The sequence below is a fragment of the Aulostomus chinensis genome, chromosome 24 (assembly GCF_037954235.1).
Source record: "Aulostomus chinensis isolate RoL2024-O1b breed Wild chromosome 24, RoL_Achi_v1.0, whole genome shotgun sequence".
Taxonomy (NCBI): Eukaryota; Metazoa; Chordata; class Actinopteri; order Syngnathiformes; family Aulostomidae; genus Aulostomus; species Aulostomus chinensis.
The window spans coordinates 15242827-15261159 of NC_141343.1; the positions used below are offsets into that span (position 1 = coordinate 15242827).

Below are 18333 nucleotides of genomic sequence, written 5' to 3' on the forward strand. Positions count from 1 at the left end.
CAGCTTCCTCCACAGTCCAAAGACATCAAGAGGGACCAGGTTAATCCAGACTCTAAATTGACCGTAGGCGTGGCTGGGAGAGCCAATGGTTGTCTGTCTCTATGTGTTGGCCCTGCCATGGACTGGTGACCCGTCCAGGGTGAACCCTGCCTCTCACCTGAAGGCTGCTAGGATAGGCTCCACCCCCCACAACCCTTAACAGGATAAGAAGAAAGAAAGGAAGAAAATGGATGGATGGAAATGTTTGAAGTTGGTCTGATAGCGAGGGAATGCCAGAAGCAGCTGCATTCGTTCTTGTGTCTGACAGCTGTGCAACGGTTTGCTGTGGCGATTAGCAGAAATAATGTGGAGGGGCGGGGCCTGGTCCCAGAGGGGACTCATCAAACCATGGGTCACAGCGCCACTTGGTGATGGGTCACTGTTAGGACTGAGAGGTTACCATGGTGAGATGTTTGTTGTTTGACCGTAGAACAGGAAACAAGCAACTGGACTCATGATATCTGATGCAAACATCCACCGGTCAGTTTTAAGTCGTAGCGCCACCTAGTGGATGCAGGAAGTGATGTTTGCTCCACAGAGCAGCGTTAGCTTGTTCCTTCGTGGGTCCACGAGTCACTGCTTGGACCTCTCATTACAACCCAAGAGCAGAAACATTCCCTTAGCAAAGACTTTCACTCCCAAGTGCTTGAGAACGAAAAATGACATGCGAATGAATAAACAAAGGCAAAAGTAAAATAGACATGACTAAAGAAATGCATGCAGAAGTGTCAGGTCTGCAATTGTCTTTCAACCTGTCCCTTTTTCTTGGGTCATTTTTTTGCCCGCCACGCAAACTCAGCAGTGATTTTGAGCTCCTCACCTGTTTCATCGCAGTAAACACTTATTTATATCTGATTTCTTTTAAAGAAGTCACTTGCACAGTTCTACTCTTGGTGTGGTTTCTTTGATCATCCTTAACGAGTGAGCCGAGTTCCCGGCAGATTTTTAGAGACCTCAAACGACGGTTTAGCTGATACTGAAACTTTCTTTTTTATTGTTTCTCCCTTATTTGTTGCAAGGAAACAAAAAGATCATTGAAGAATTGCTACAATTTTACTTGTAAACGTCTGAGCTCTTTATTCCGTGGTTCGTTCAAGCCTTGGCATCTGTCAGGGATGTCTGGGTCTCATTTGCGGATGGCCGATGTTAATCAAGGTAAATATCGGCCGATATGTCGGTGCTGCTCCTGCAACCGAGGTTCGGCTGTGATTCAGCAGCGGAGTTTTCCTCATGAAACACTTGTTGCTGAGGTTCTGATCTCTACTGCAACAATAAGTGGGTAGTGCGTGTTTTTGCGGGCCCTCAGCATCCTCCTCCTCCTCCTCTGCAGCAGCAGCAGCAGCGGCCGCCCTCCCCCTCCAGCATGCCCGACACCCAGGCGGAAGCAGGCGCTACCATTTTGAAACACAGCACTGCCGAGGTAAGACACTGGATCCTTTCAGTTTCCCCGCATTTCGCCGTAGTTTTATTCATATTTGACTCGCACGAATGGTGGTTAAAGTGGGTCGGAGTGTTTGAGTGTGTTGGAGCCGCGGAGGCGGATTGAGCGCGATCTGATAGCGGATTCTCTCGCCGTTGCACCTTCACTGCGCGGAAAATGTGATTGTTGTTATTGAGCTCCGGTTCCACTCGTAACCAGGCTGCAGTCAGGCGTTTACGGTGCGGGTTCGTTGTGTCTCTGAAGCGTAGACCTTCGGTCAACCGGCACCGTCCGCCGGTCACATCCGACGCAACAATTAGTTAACGGTGGTTTTTGAGGATTTTTTTCCTAGTGTGTATGTTTGTGTGTTTTTGTCGCCATGCAGAGAAAATGTGTTGACTCAGCGTCGTGCTGCGTCATCAGAAACCCGCTCCAGCCCTCCTCTCTCCCAGCGGGTTGTGCCGCAGACGAACGCGGTGATTTGTAGACATTTTTCCGGGGTGGTTTTGGCTCGTTCATCGGCAGCCGGTTGGCGCCCAATGCGATAAAATAGAACGGTCTCCCCGTAGGTGTCGAGTTCCGCTTGGCCCTTCGGATCAAAACCGGCCATAAAAGCCGTTAAAGGTGCGAGAAAGGACGTTTAACGAAAGGTGTCAAATATAAGTAACTATCGTGGCCAAAGACTGCATGAGAGTTGGCACCAAATATGATATCGCGATATTGACGGCCAACGATGGTATACACATTGTTCCCACATGGCTGGTGTCATTATCAAGTACAATGCACTCACAGGACATTCATTTCCCAGGGGTACTGTAGGATCACGAATGTGTCAACTTGTGTGTATTTTCAGTCCAGTGTCAGCCCCAATTACTTAAAAAACAAACACATTTTGGATACTCGACAGTGTGTTTGCAAAACACAAGCTAACAGGCTGAAGCATCCCCCATTTTATATTTCAAGATGTAAAAGTGTCAAAAAACTGACAAAACATCTTCTCATGCCCATCTAACTCGCTGGAATTTTTTTTGTTTTTCCCGCAAGCATTGTGTTTATAGAGATTATAGACATGAGACATCCGAATGGATTGTTTCACCATATGTGCATCTGGAGGCTGCAACTTCCTGATACACAAGTCCATTAAGTCCGGTTAACAAGTCCATTAATTCTGTTAAACAATTGAAATCATGCCATGGGCCGTGACAGACCGTGGATTCTGGGCTAGCTCATACAAGCTAACGTGCTACGAATGAACTGAGTACCAGACCAAATTGGCCTCTGATCCCTGGCTAATCAGCAGACGAGGGACAGCGTAGGACTCTTGTTTTAGGTGTTTCATGACTAGAAAGGTAGATTGTAGTACTGCAGAATCATGACACTATATTGTTATTGTGGGCCAAGTATCGCAGTACTCGGCGTGTGAGTGTTGTTTTCTGTACACGGCCTGTTTTTGTCTCTGTGTTACAAGGCATAGAAATGTGTTCCCTTCATTTTCTATTATTTGAATTACAGCAGCGAAATGAAATTGACACAGCAATAAATAGCAATTGATTTTGTCCATGGTACTGTTTGAATATTCCACCCCAGTAATATTCTACTATATTGAAATTTATTGTGATAGAAGTCATGTTTTGGCCCATTTTATTTATGGCAGCTCTATTTTGAATTGTTAATGTTCAGTAAGCGACTAAAGACCTTAAATGTATTTTAGTTTTCACTATAATGTAATAAAAGCTACATTTAATGGGCTCAATAAAAGTGTACAACTCTAAAAGTTTATCATTTTAATACAGGGCAGTGAAAGTTTTGAATGAAGGTGCAGCCATTGAGTTGTCAATTAAAGGTCGTTTGTATACTATTAGACTACCCAGTGGTAATCAGACAGTTGTGTTCTCAGCTCTAATTTGAAATATACCATAAATCATGTGGAGTACATAGCAATAAATGTTGACCCCCCTCTGTCTCACATTTCACCTCAGTTTTTGAACTTTGGTTGTTTGGATTTGCCTCTGAATGTCAAGATTTTCAGATGTTCGCCTCGTGCTTGATTTATAAATCGGACGTTCGCTCCAAGTACAGCCGTAACACCCACAAGCAGAGCTGCTGCGTTCTTAATTTGAATAAAAGCTGATTTGTTTCTTACTTATGTGATTAGTGTGTTAAGGCCCTGGATCCTCGGGCTTTTGTCTCTGTAATCTCTGAATAATGAAGTTTCACATTGAAGAAAACTCTTGTTTCTGGAATTCAAAGTCAGCAGCGCCCCTCCCCCCACGAGCGTTTTTAAGACCAGACCTGAAAAAGAACTGAAGTAGCTGGCACAGCTCTGTCCCTCTACACACACAAACACACTCCACTTCTACTGCAGTTCCAAGTGTGTGTGTGTGTGTGTGTACGCACGCTAAGTTTTTGTCACATCTGATGGTCAGTGAACTACCTGACTTTTCTCTAACCACAGCCGTCTTCTGATTCTCTGCAGCGCCATGGACAAGAGCCACACAGTGAAGCTCTTCGTGGGCAACCTGGCATTGGACACCACCCAGGAGGAGCTGTCAGCCATTTTTGAACCCTATGGCCAGGTGGTCAGCTGCAGCGTGCTGCGACAGTTCGCCTTCGTCCACCTGCAGGGTGAGGGCGCCGCTGAGCGGGCCATCCGGGAGTTGAATGGCAGGGAGTTCCGTGGACGGAATCTGGTGGTGGAGGAGTCAAGGGGAAGGCCGCTGCACTCCACCAAGGTGTTTGTGGGTAATCTGAGTGGGATGTGCACTACCGAAGACCTCCAGCAGCTCTTCCAGACGTTTGGGAAAGTACTTGAATGTGACAAAGTCAAAGGTGAGTGAAGAAAGCCTTCCCACATCTTTGAACTTTTTTTAGCCCTCTGAATATCAAACTGGAGGAAGAAGAAATATGAAATCAGTGTGTGTCAACCATTCGTCCAAGTTCTGCTATTTAAAGAATGAATCTTGACACACGTTAATATACGCACATTGCCTGCATATTTTTGGACACATTTTCTCAGAATTTTTGTGAGGACGCTAAGTTTTTTGTTGGGTTCAGACGAGAATGTCGTGGCTCGCTTTGACACTTGTACAGCATCTGATTGTTGAAAACACACTTACAACATTAACTGTGTGTCAGCTGAGACTGATCCATGAAAGTGAAACGTCTCATGATTTTACGGCTTCAGGCCGTGACACGTTACGTAATTATGGTGATGGATGGTGGGTTTTGTAATTCAGGAAGTTGAAATGTCACATCCTTCCCAAGTTAGTACAATGTAATATTTTTTCATTGGTTTTGTAAAACCTAATTGTTCATTTAATTACGTGAAATGATTTCATGCTCAATGTTTTAGTGAAAAATATTCTTACTGCAGAGTTGGGTATGATTGAAGTAGCGCCATCGTGCAGGGAAAACAAGAGATCAACTCAGGTGTCATTCCGCTTTCACAAATGTATGTGACCACCTGGTCAAACTCTGAGTGAGACACAAGAAACATTTGAAGTCTTCAAGTTTGACCTGAGTGTTTCCTTTGTCAGGTTTTATCATTTCTACGAGTATAAATAAGTGAGAATGTGGCCGTGGCGTTGCCACTGTGATCCTAATTGTTGTCCCTGCGCTCAATGACAGCCAGGCATTCCTCTTCCGCAGGCTATGCCTTTGTGCACATGGAAAACAAGGAAGATGCACTTCAGGCCATCGAGGCCCTGCATGGCACCTCCTTTAAGGGTCGGCCCCTCTCTGTGGAGCTCTCTAAGGTCCAGCCCAGCAAGCAGACCCCTACAGGGAAAATCCCCTGCGTTAACTGTGGAAAGCAGGGCCACTATGCTGGAGAATGCCCAGTGGGGAAGCCATCTCTGGAGCAGTATCAGAGTCAGGCAGCTGTCCTGGCTGCCGCTGCCGCTGCCGCCGCCGGCCTTCCGTTACAAGTCCAACAAAGCGTGCACAATTCTGTCTACAACACTTCCACGTTTGACCCCACATATGCAGCTCTCACTGGGATCACCACAGGCACACGTACCGATGGAAACCCAGTGAACCCAGCTGTTTATGGTGCTCTTGCCAGCCAGGTGTATGGTGCCAATGTTGCCAATCAGCTCTATGGAACGGTGGCAAATCAAGCAGCTCTGACTTCAGGGGCCACACAGGTATACAGCTCCATGACGCCTAACATCTATGGCCAGGTGGCAGCAAGTCCAGCGGCGGCGGCTGCTGCTGCTGCTGCAGCTGCTGCCTACACAACTCCGGTTTACACCCCAACTATGGCCAATCCAGTCTACCTGGCGGCTGCTCCTGGAATAGAAATGCAGACGGCAGCAGCTGCTGTCAACCCAGCTTACTCAGTAGCTCCGGCGATTTACGGTGCAGCCACACCGGCTTATGCTCATATAAGCGCCATGGGTGCAGCGGACCCTACGACAGCCATCTTTGAGGCAGCCAGGCAAGCACATTATTTCGCTCAAGGCCAGCAGGTTGTAGCTGAGCAGCAGTCAGCAGCGGCTGCTGCAGCAGCTGCTGCAGCAAAGTCGGGGGAAAGGGACCGTAGTCCCCTACGGAGGTCTGCGCCGCTTTTACCAGACCCAGTGATGAAGCCATTTATTTACCAGAGAGCCAAACCACGACGACCCTTGCTCCCCACACCAGCTGGCAGGGCAGCAGAGGAGGCAGTGGAGGCTGCAGAGGACCCCATGGCCAGGTAGGACATGATGTGTGATTCCTTCCCTAGGTTTGCAGCACCACTGAAAAGTTAAGGTTTTTGTCCGCACAATCTTTCCACTGTTTAGGCTGGAATGCACGTAGGAAACGCTTCTGTCTCTCTTGCTAATGTTGCTCACACTAAAGGGTGCATTTTCCCCTTCCTTGTCAAATTCGGTTGAATGGAACCCTGGAGGGATTGCAGTATCGGTGTGGTTCATTTTAGGGAGTTCTGAGCAATTTCAGACTGCCCCTTTTAAACTTGATGCTCGGAATCATCAGTCAGGAACTCCCCAAATCCACAGAGATGATTCATGTCAAGCTCAGACTTGTCATCATTTGGCCACACTAAAATTTGTTTTTACTCACCCTACCTTATGTACACTTCAAGCATCTTTTAGGCTAAAATGTAGATGTTGAAACTTTACAACCCTGGTAATTTGATCCAGACAAAGCTGACAATTTGTCCACCGAAGTGTAAGTTGGTGTGGCAGTGTAATAGATGAACTGTAGCCTTGGGTCGGTAAATGTGAGCTGACTGAATGCTGAGGCAGATGCAGCCCAAGAACAATCCTGCACAAGTGCGCACCAAACCAAGCCTGAAATCTGTTGTAGAGGTGGTCTTGGTTTGGTTTCTGTTACGAGAGAAAAAAAATGCCCTTTATGGTGGGAATCCGCCTAACGACCAGATAATCACCACAAGTTTGAGCTAAAGGGCTCCGGTAACCAAGTGTGCTTTGAATTTTTGGAGAGGACAAACTTTGTGTGGAAGAAATGATATTTGGTAAAAGAGGACCAACTTAATGTAGTCACTGTTTCGCTCCTGCCCCGCAGACATTAGCCCAGTGAAGGTAGTGTGTGTCTGTCAGGAACTGGTCGCTCCACTGTCAGGAACGCACCAACTGCTTGAGATCTGAGCAAATCACAGATGTGATAACAACCACCATCTCCAGGGCTACCATTCTCACTGGATTTAGTGAGGCATGTTTCTCATGGCTGCGCCTCTTATTGGCTGTTTTGTTGGTCACTGTGATGCCACTATATTTCTACTTCCCTTCACCCACCCCCTCCATTCACTACCCTCCTCCACCCATAGGTACTATGCGGAGTACTACCAGCAGCTGCAGCAGTACCCCCAGTTCCAGTACGCCTATCCACCTCCAAACACAGTGACAGCCCTTCCTGGCATGCCGGGAGTCGCTGCTGTCCCTACGATGTCTGCCCAACCAGTCGCCACGCTGGATGCTCTCAGGCCAGTGGTCCCCACCGCTGCGGCAGTTGCAGCCGCCATGGCTGCGCCCAGGGTGTATGAGCCGCCGTTGCCGCCGCCCACGCGCAAGGAGGCCATCCTCCGCCGCCCCGAACTCTCCCTTCACACGCCTGAGCCCCCCTTCCGATAGTCTGTCCCCAAACCCTCCCTCTTTGCCCTGACCCACTTCCTCTTCCACCCCAAACTTGACCACCGTACAGCAGCTGTATGTGTGTATGTGAGTGTGTCTGGTCTCTCAGTGTGCAGGGCGGGGCTTGAAGGTTTATTAACCTGCTTCACCAGGGACTTGATCAGCTGGTCCTGCTTGCACACACACATTGCAACCATGGTTCTCGTCGGTTGTCGGGCATTGTTTAGGATTTTACTTTTTTATCGTGCCAGTCTCACACTTGTGCCAGTACTGGACTGACCCGCCGGGCAGTCATTTCATATGCCTTCATTTCTGCAACCCAATTATGATTTTCTAAGGCCAAACCCATGATCAAATGTTTTAGCCATCCTCTGTAGGCCTGGATGATCATTAGGGCAGCTAATTTGAAACCTTTTTTGCCTTATGTTGAATATAGATTTGTAATCAGACGAGATGTCGCATAAATGGTTGCACTGTTTTGTGTCCAACAGAACCACGCTTGCCTTTTTCTTTTGTTTGGGGGGGGGGGGAGGGGGGTGTCTTGATTGTGGATGTAAGCGAGTGAAAGAGTGCGGGCTCCTGACCTTGCAGCGCACAAACACCGCAGCTAAGACTTGCAGAGAAAAAACAGAAAGCACACATATTACGTACTGTAATGTATGTTTTAATTTCTCCCTTTTTCTCCTCTCCAATTCCCGACCTGTAGTCTTTACTGCTGAAAGACACTGCTTCACCTCTCATTCTTTTCCAACAGCTGCCTACCTCTGACAGTCAATTTCAGTGTTTATTCTATTCCGTGCTCCTTGCTAATGTCGGCAGTTTATGAAGGGAGGAGCATGGTTTTGTAGATAGTACTGAGGCCTTTTTTACAAGTTTTGTTTGTTTCTGTGTAGTTTATGTGCATCTGGGGTGCAATGAATCGTACATGTGAAAAAGGAAAATCCATGTGTGACTACTGAACGAGCTGTTTACAAAAGGATTTTTACACTGCGTCCTGTTGAGAATTGTAATGTATGACAATTATGTGCCTATAAGCTTTGTGTGAAGTGCATTACGTGGAGGGATCTCCCATTTTAAGTGCTTTGGACATTACTTTTTAATCATTTCAAGGGGGGGAGACAGGAACCCTCCAGCTCCAGCTCTGGAGCTTTCTTGCACTCCTGTATTAGTTTCATATCACAGGGTTTTTAAAAAGCCACAAACTGAGCCTCGCAGGTTCGTTCTTAAGCAGACAAGACAGTAATAGCACCAATGAAATGAGAGATGGGGCAGTGTCTTCCAGCTCTATCATCTTTTCCCACCCCAGAATACCAGATTTGCTTCAGATTGTAATTGCAAAAAAAAAAAAAAGAAGAAGAAGAAGTTTTAATCTGCTTGTTTGATCTGTTGGTTCACATCAGGCGTCGCAGATTTTTGATGTTCATGAGCTTGTCTTGTGTGGCTAATCCCACCTATCCGGAACAACAAGCAGGTTTTCCACAAATCACTGGTCATGTTTCCATTCTTGTGTCATCTCAAGGGTCCAGATGTTGTCCTTGCACCTAATAGTCTGCCATCTCAGTGCTCCTCACCCTTGTCCAAGGAGAAAATAATGCTGAGTGGAATCAAATAAACTGGCCTTCGCAATGTGTTTCTTTTTTTTGGGGGGGGGGGGGTGACAGATGTCAGTATCGGCAGCATTACGCATGGCTGTAACTAAGAATGCACAGCAATATCGGTGTATCTTTGGATATTGGTCTTTCATTAAATGTGTCTCTTTCAGTCTAATGAGCAAAACTGTATCAGCATATGGGACATTGCAAAATCCAGCATCGTATCAAATGTAACCCTTATCCACCGCTATGTCCGAGCGGTCAGTTGTGAGCGGTCTTGAGGAAGTCATTCGGTTGTTGAAGCAGATGTAGTCTTCGGTGCTGAGTATCAGCCACGTCGCTGTTATCAAGTAAGACAAAGTTTGGACGCTTGTGCCAAATTTGAAGGAATTCCTTGAAGGCGTTTCTGATTTATCACCCCAAAGACAATCAGAGGGGCCAACCTGAAACCAGTGCCTCTGGCTCCTGCCTGCTGCTAGCACAGAGGCGTGGGAAAGCATGGAAAGCTCCCATTTTACAATTACGGGCATTTAGTCTCCTTCACCAAAGGGCAAAAACCACCTCAATGAAGTTTTGATGAATTTTTTTTTTGGAAAATGTGACGTTTTCCAAATGTAGGCGTCTCAAGCTTTTCCAATGCGATACCTCAAAAACACTGATGGAAACATGACTACTGAGATGATATTTTTCTTTTTGCAAGTACTGTTTGACAGCTGTCTGATGCACACACAGACATACCCTCTGAAATCACCCTGCTGCCTTGCTGTCTCCCCTGTCCCCTCCCCCACTGTGGTTTTTAGTGGCTCAATGACTTTTGCATCTCACAGTGTAACTTTTCTGTCATCGATATATACATATATCTATCTATATATATATAAACATCAGTTGCATCCTTTGTAGAATTTTGTGGTTTGTGAAATGTCTTGTTTGCCATGTTTGAGACTTTTAGAGATTAATTTTGCCTTTTTGTTTTTTAGGAAAAGACAAAGGAAAAGTCATAAAAATTGGCATGCTTTTTATTGAGAAATGTATACAATAAGCATTATAATATTACTATTAATAATAATAAAGAATGTTTGGCTGTTTACTGTAGTAGCAAAGGGTTTGGACAGTTCCCCTTCTTCTTGTTTATGTTCTCCACTATCTGTCTCTCTTGTGTAAAATGGCCTCCAGACCCATTTGACTGGGGACCCGGGGGGAGACAGGTGTAGATGCTGCCCCAGCTTTGCACTCTTTGGTCGGGGTAAGTGCCGGTTGGTGCTCCTTTCTCTCTCCAGCTTCTTAAGTGTGTGCTGCACGGCTATACCGCAAACCCACCAGAATGAAAAATTCCATGAAGGGGGATTTGCTCTCGATCAGTTTAGTGGTAAATTTGGCAAGTAACCATATCTCTAAAGTGATTTCACTGTGAAAGAACAGTGGAAGCTGGGGAGAGTCGCACAGATAGAATGGCCTGGGCGCATTTTGATCTGTGGAGCCGTCCTGTTTCCGGGGTTGATGGGTGTGCGTCTGGTCTGGTCTCTCCCTGCTGCACCGAATTGTCCCCCACCGTTTGTCTCTGTGTTCACTCTACTCTCAGACCTGCATGTGTGATCATCTACTCGCAAACAAGAGAACCCCGCGACACCTCAGCTCTGAACTAACTTATCTCAACTGAATTAGGTCACACCTGGAACAGCCGGCATGCAGCCGTGCGTGATTGTGGCAGCGTGAGCCATGGGGATGACTTTTAGCGTGACGCCACCGCAGTGGTTCTCTCTCTCTTCACGACCAAGGTAAATGAAAAACCAAACCAAAAGCACTGACCTCTCCTCTTCCCACCTGCCGACCCTTCCTTTTGACTGTGCCTTGACCACTCCCCGTCCTCCTCTCCTCCGCCATCACCACCTTCCCACCTCCCCTTCCCACTCCGTAACACCTCCTTATTGCTGCAATCAATAGCAGAACTACAGCCTCGGGCTCCTCGGTGGGGGTGGCGTGCAGGGTGGGGGTGGGCTTGGACCCTATACACAAGAACCAGGTTCCGGTCTGCTGGTACGTGTGACTGCATTCAGGATGAGGTGGTGAATAAAGGGAGGGTTTGGATGTAAACCTTTTCGATAGGCCCGTTTCCCATTGGCCAAAACACCCCATAACATTTGTGAACATCTGGCTTTTGTCACATGCATGCACTCCTGGGTGACCCTACAGTGGTGTGAACATGGCAGTTTACAGCCCACTTCTGGCAACTCCCATCTCACACATAACACACATAATGACAAGCAACTCTATGTCCACAGCACAGCACAGACGCAACGAAAGCTTGTCCCTTCTGTGGACTCACACAGGGCGCGCAGGTAGTGCAGTGGCCCGTTTCATTGCTCACGAACACTGGGACGGCTGCTTCAGTTCCCCAATCACGTCCAGCTTCTGTGCGCATCCATACTGACACAACCAACCTGGTGGCAGCCTATGAGCCTCCACTGGTTGATGAGGTACCTGTTTAGAGGAGGCCTGGGGGGCATAGTAAGACCTTACCGCACATGATGTCTTCCTGGTAAAACTCATTGCAGTCGGGTGACAAGATGAAGCCAACGGTGGCAGGAGAATGTGGTAGTTGGCGGTACTCCCAGGAGATTGAGGGATGCGTTTGAAAAACTGACACAGGCAAAACTTAGAATAGAACGACATAAAAACGTACTCTGCTCTCGATAGTACAGAGTATAGAAGCCCGGGAGATGAATATCCGTTACGTTTTGACAACACCTTTGACCTCCGAGCGGCTTTGTGACATGACGCACCACAATAAACAGGAAAGGCAGGTCTTGTTCTTGCGATGGGAACAAGGATCAGCGTTATTGAGGTTTACTGTGGTTTGGAAACCCTGCATAAGTGCGGGTATGTGCAGAGGGAAAGGGTATAAGGGAGACTTGACACAATGGGGGACACCCCCCCGCCCATTAGTCAACTCCTCTCCACCGCCGTATTCGCCGCCCTCACACCTCCCTACCCTCTCCTCAACCCCACCCTACTGTCCCTACACCCTATTCTCTCCGCCGTTCACACACACACAGTGCTTTCTCGCCGCCACCGCCGTCGCCAACTTCGGATCTGGACTCGACTTCCCAGAACCACTCACCTCCCCACCCTTCTATGTTGCCATAGAGGCTCGCCACTGCACTCATGAGAGACTTGGATAAGTCGCTTTGCTCCATGTGGCTGGCGAAGGGATCTTTCTCAACATAATTTGGATGTGAGCTGATAAACCAAATGTTGGTATCGTCCCTCACAGCCAGCGAACCAATCAGAAACCTCCTGTAAGATCGGCCTACGTGTTGGGCCGCTCCCACCTGTAGATTCTCCTCGATCTCAGGGGTCCTATAGGACTTTTCTGGTTGGGCAGCTCTGTTTCTCAGGAAATCAGCAGGATATGTGCTCTGAGTGTGCGCACTCAAACCTACAGAGTCAAACGAGTTATCCGCCATTTGCTCTGACAGCTGCGAGATGGAATCGAGGCAGTCCGCCTAACAAGCAAAAAGAAGGGAAGACATCGGAGGAGAGGAATGAATAGAAGATTGATATTTCACAAGGTGAGTTGGTGCAGGGTGGATCGTCTGTGCAAGGCTGCTCCCTAACCTCACCCACCTGATTCTGGAGGATGCTTTGCCATTATAGGTTGAAGCGAAAAGTTAGTCTAAAAGACACGGCTGCTTTGAATTCCACCAAAACAATTTGTAATCCTTGAGAAACCTTAAGTATATCCCACACCAAAATGCCCCTAAGATCTTTTTATGGCTTCCAATTGTGAGCTGACAGAAACAGTTAAGTGAAAAATCAATGCCAATGCGGAATGCAATGAAAAAAGGCTCCCTCCCTCCCCTCTCCGCCTCCATGATCAGGGCTTAGCCTCCACATCTTCCCCACTCTCCCAGCTCCTTACCAAAGTCTGCTGCAGGTGCTTGGGCTTCCGTGCTTGGGTGAATGCGGCCATGCATCCTCTAAACCCCCCTCCCCTCCACGCCCCGCCATGCTCTGAATTCAGTCACTGACAGCCAAAGCTCGCTGCAGCCTCCCCCTCCTCCTCACCCTTCCCGCCCCCCGCCTCCTGTGGTTTGGACAGCTGAAGAACTCTAATCCAGATGCTCTGTCTGCACACGTCTGTGTTGTTGCTTTGATCCAGCAGGTTCCACCTGTTCTGCCAAAGGTCTGCAGGTATTAACGTGTGTGCTTGGTTAGATGTTTGTTATTGTGACTATCCTGGCTCCTACTGCACACGTGGATTACAAATATCTACGGAGCGGCCACAGAGAGGTGAAAATATGGATATAATTCACGCCCAAGCTTTGATGAATCTGTGGCCATGAAGTACATCAATTATATCATGCAGCTACTAAGTAAATGAAGTGAAAACAAGGCACATTGCATAGCCACAAAGAAATCAAATTGTGGGAACTGGTCACGTGTGTGTGTGTGGGGGGGGGGGGGGGGTGGCTGTCTAGCAATGGAGGGGTTGCCAGTTCGATCCTCACTTTCTGGGTAACCATGTCCAAGTGTCCTTGAGCAAGATCCTGAACCCCTAATTGCTCCTGATGGCCTGGCGACGGATTGGCGACCAGTCCAGGGTGAACCCCGCCTCTCACCCAATGTCAGCTGGGATAGGCTCCACCCCCACCCCCTGTGACCCTGAATGGATAAGCAGTATAGAAAATGGATGAATGGTCGCAGCTCACAGCCATGAATTAATTCAGATTTGGGAGCTAGTCATTAATTTAGGGATCATTCCTTAATCAGGTTGTGAGAACAGTTGACAGCCCTCAACCCGTCTCATTATGGGAACAAGTCCTATCTCATGGCCACCAATGACTTTAACAGGCGGAACAAATTATACTTGTTGGTCACAAATGAAACCGTGGGAACAGGTTTTATTAATCAGGTAATTGGAACAAGTTTCATCTTGCCACTAAAAAATCTATCAGGTTATGGGAACAAATCATGTTCTAAAAATGAACAAAATTGTGGGAACAAGTTGCATCCCAGGACCATGAATTAGTCGGGGGAACATGTTGTATGTCATTGCCACCCACGAATCAAATTGTGGGAACAAGTCAGATTTTGTTAATACAAATGAATCAAGTAAGTCCTACCTCACTCGATCAGTGGGAACAAGTTCTTTTTCATGGCCACAAGTAAATCAAACTGAGGGAACAAGTTACACGTCCACAAATGAATCGAAGCGTGGGAACAACTTGTATCTCTCGTTTGCTCTCTGCTGCTCCGTAAATATCCGAGGGGTCTGTATCGGTCGTGTTAACCGATCGACATGCTGCAAAACGCGGTGAAATTCCAGTTGTGTTGAGAATAAATGTGTCATTTGTACTGCAGCAAGCAGAGGTGATGTACTCGCCTGAACTATTTCCCTCTATGTTCATTTTATGTTGGGGGTTTTTTGGTCCGTTTTCCTCTGGAGACTGTGAAATCATCTCAGAAGCAGCTCCATTAGGAGACTTCCTCAGCTGAGACAGTAACGGCTTGCAGTCCCGCGGTAGCCCTGCGTCCTCAAGTAGGTTAATGGACCACGCTGAGTGTAATTACACTTAAAGGCCCGTTAATTATGAGACAAGCCCCTGTAGTTCCCAGGGGGACGAGACTGAAGACCAGAGCAATTCAACGAGCACAAACGGAATGTTGTAGGCAAATGTGCCGCGTGTAAATCCTAATCTGACGCTTTATAATGTAAGTTTCTGTGCCTTTTAACCTTTAAATGTTGAAGCTGCATAAAAATCCTAAATAAATGCATTTGTCCTCACTAAAGTGCCTGAATCTCTTTTATTCTGTTAGCTTCTGAGCTCTTGTGGTGGCACGGCAGGTAATCTGCAGTCAATAGCTTTATTTTCAGATGCGTCCCAGTGAGTCCATAAGGGAGGATGTTTAAATATATTCAATGACTTCCTTTTATTTCTGAGCAGAGGTAGGCTGATCCGAGCCTGGAGCTTCACTAACAGCAACAGGTGCATCGCTCAGGCCATAAAAACCTCCGGTGCCGAAGGGGGGCGTGATTGACGTCCCCGCCCACCACTGAAGAGCCACCCCCCCTCTGCCCGCGGTGCAGCACCCCGCCCCCTGCACCTTTTTAGGGTCAGAACCAGATACCCAAGCGGTCGGTTCCCATACTTATTGGGGTGCGGTCACGTGTGCCACTTTTGACCAGGAAAGGAGCACCGGCCAGCAGGGTCTTCTGGTAGTGGGAGCACCACCTCCGCACAGTCACCTCGCACCAGTGGAGTCTGGTCTCTGCAGCCCCCCAACTGTCTCTCCCCCCACTCGACAGGAGGCTCTAGCCCTCACGGCACCGTCGTCGTTTCCGTTGCTGATTTACTTTTTTTCTTACTCTAAGCTGAGGGGGACGTGAGAAGTCCTGACTAAAGGCGGCACGATGACAGCTGTCGAAACCCAAATCACGTACAGCAACTCCTACACGATCCACCATGAAGAGGCCTACATGACCCAGGAGGAGGACTGGGACCGGGACCTGCTGCTGGACCCCGCCTGGGAGAAGCAGCAGAGGAAGGTAGGTTTGGCGCAGCTGGTGCGTCATGACGCACAGGTGCCACTGACAGACGTTAATTATTTATCATTCATATATACACAGAGACATACATATGAAGTTATATAATTTATATATATTATATATGATTTGTTTCTTTAGCATGAGAAAGCAGTGGTTCCCCCCCCCCCGGTTGGGTTAAACCAGCCCAACATGAGAGCGAGCATCTGCTCCTAAGTCGTCCCGCACCTGGCACTTGGAAGCTGCCTGCGTGGGCAGATATTTTGGGCCGGTCCAGTGTTGTCTTTCAGTTACCCCCGGTTGCCTTGCGAAGACGGTCTAAATATAATCCCGCCCTCCCCAGTCCCCGGCAGGCACCGGAACCATAAATTAACGGATGTAGTCGAGTTTTTCAGCATTAAAGTCAACCAGGTGCAGATTTTCCAGTCCAAAACTGTTTACTACAACTCTTAGTCACGTTCGTTTTACAGGAAGTTACCATCTCTTGAAAAGGGAATTTAAAATCAGAAGTACCAACAGGTCTAAAAATGCGCCTAAATAATTAAAACAACTTATTTGTGGTGTGTGTGTGTGTGTGTGTGTGTGTGTGTGTGTGTAGCAACTGCAGCTGTGTAGAGGGTGAGTGTTAGACAAGCTGCCAACAGCCTCTCACTGCAAAACTGTAGTTGATTTAAGACCAGGGGATGAAATAGAACCACCGTATTAAATGTCTAACGTGTTGAAAACAAGCAGAAATGGAGATATAAATGAGAAAGAAAGTACATGTCTGGCTGTGACGTCCACTGTCTGTGGAAAGAGTCTCAACATTTTTGTGTTAAGACTTTAAAGACAACTGTAGAAATGTCTTAATTCTTTATTTTTTTTTTTAATTTTGGGAGGAAAATCTGCTTCACGAGTGAGACGTTTGTCCCCCGAAAACACGTCAGCTTGAGGCTACATTTATAAAATGAGACTCATTTCCCACAACAGGAACCAAAACCTTAATTAGTGTCCCAGATTATTGAGGAAAATTTAGTCAAAATTAGAGAGTAAAGACAATCGTGCGGCTTAAAGTGAATGATTTCTTTGCTAGCATCACTTAACATGCTACTTCAGTGGGGACGAGCCCTCACGATTCATGTTGGGTCTGCAAAAGGTTGCATGGTCTACAAGTGACACCTAGCTCATCGCTAACAGGCATATTTAAACTCTTGGAAACTGAAATGTTGAGTTTTCTGCGTCATCCCTGGTGAATAAAAGTATTAAAAACACACTTAATGAAGAAGAACATTGTTAAAGTCCGTCCCAGCGTGTCTGCTGAATACGCTCCTCGAAGGAGTTTTTGGTACCGAGGCTGAGCCGACATCTCCCGATGCGGTGGAATATTGCAGGAACCATCACTTAGAACCTTTCCAACATGCGGCAGTTCAGGATTTAGGGCCTGCACTGAAAGATGACGCATGAATTACAAACAGTAACTGAGTGGATCAGAGCCCAAAATCCCAGATGACGTCAGTGGTGACAGCACTGGGATGGCGGCCATGTTGGATGAGCAGTTGATGAGAGAGCAGTGACGTTAGCTTCCCTGTACCGCAGTACTCCTGGGGGTGTTGCAAGTACTACTATTAGTTTAAGAGATAGTAAAGCCTGGGAAATGTATTTTAGACTTGACATTAGCTAATGTTTGTTAAAGCACAAAGACAAGTGGGCTGATGCAGTTGGCAGCCACAAACCCTGATTAAGTGCAACAATATGAACAGTTTAGAACAAATTTGTCATTATTCGTGAAATGTTCTTGGAAACGAATTGACTCTTCAAACCTGAATTTAGTCTTGCAGATAGGAAAAGGCGCTGATGAGCAGTAGGCGTCCCGACATCGTGTGCTTTTCTGTCTGTAAGACTGAATTGAGGGATGAAACAAGTTTGTGTGTAAGAAACATTTCATGAATGTGTCCCGTTCTATATTAAATGATACAATGGTACAAAAAGTGACCTCGCCTGTTAAAACGTGCAAGATCACTTCTTGCTGTTTGATTATAAAACGCTTTGAATGAGGACAAAATGGTGGACCGCATCGCAATTTACTCTTTTGTTGATGTCATTTCTTCTGTCAAGTGGACATTTTTAAAAAATTTGACTGCTGTGCCAGCGTCAAAACAGGTTCTTCTCGGCTGGATTTGGTTTCAGTTCCTGACTGCGTGTCAGAGATATCGCACATAATCAGTCTGACATTATCAATATGAAGCTTGGCAAAGCAAGGCCTATATTTTTTTCTTCGCCTTAAGCCGGTTTAATCACGTCCCAGACGGCGTGCAGTTCTGTGGATGTAAAATGTCGCCGCCTCTACCAGCAGAACTGTGAGGTTTCTGGGTCTGACAGGCTGAGAGACCTCAACAGATGGTAGTGAGGAGGGAGAGATGGCAAGGCTGGTAGATATACACCCCGGCTTGGTTTCACAGACCTACAAATAAACATCTTCCTAAAAATACTTTTCATCTTGCCCCCCCCCCAACACCACCCACCTCCTCCCTCCCTTCTTTCTCAATGCTCTTTTTCTTTCTCTCCAGTCATTATTTCTTCCTCACATTCTTCAACTTTCGTACGGTACGGCAGTATTTCGCCGTCTACTCTTCAGTTTTGTGCACCCGCCGGTCTCTCCGGGGTAAG

At 47.1% G+C, this 18333-nt stretch overlaps 2 protein-coding genes across 5 annotated transcripts in view; both read left to right on the forward strand.

Annotated features, from left to right (window-relative positions):
• The first annotated feature begins 1282 nt into the window (after positions 1 to 1282).
• Positions 1283 to 7556, forward strand: rbm14b (RNA binding motif protein 14b). 4 transcript variants are annotated; one of them, XM_086197482.1, is made up of 4 exons: positions 1283 to 1459; positions 3936 to 4288; positions 5087 to 6152; positions 7248 to 7556. In XM_086197482.1, exons 2-4 carry the CDS (start codon positions 3940 to 3942, stop codon positions 7549 to 7551), a joined length of 1719 nt encoding a protein of 572 aa, XP_086053608.1. In that variant the 5' UTR covers positions 1283 to 1459; positions 3936 to 3939; the 3' UTR covers positions 7552 to 7556. The 4 variants fall into 4 exon arrangements, with proteins under 4 accessions (XP_086053608.1, XP_086053609.1, XP_086053606.1 ...); XM_086197483.1 differs by lacking the exon at positions 1283 to 1459 and adding an exon at positions 1563 to 1785; XM_086197480.1 differs by lacking the exon at positions 1283 to 1459 and adding an exon at positions 2249 to 2269.
• Positions 7557 to 10874: 3318 nt separating this feature from the next.
• Positions 10875 to 18333, forward strand: part of actn3b (actinin alpha 3b) — a 35789-nt gene continuing 28330 nt past the window's right edge. Inside the window, exons 1-3 of the mRNA XM_086197475.1 lie at positions 10875 to 10918; positions 12620 to 12712; positions 15517 to 15690. Coding sequence (XP_086053601.1) covers positions 15556 to 15690 — 135 coding nt within the window. The 5' untranslated portion in view covers positions 10875 to 10918; positions 12620 to 12712; positions 15517 to 15555. The remainder of the gene's footprint in view (positions 10919 to 12619; positions 12713 to 15516; positions 15691 to 18333) is intronic.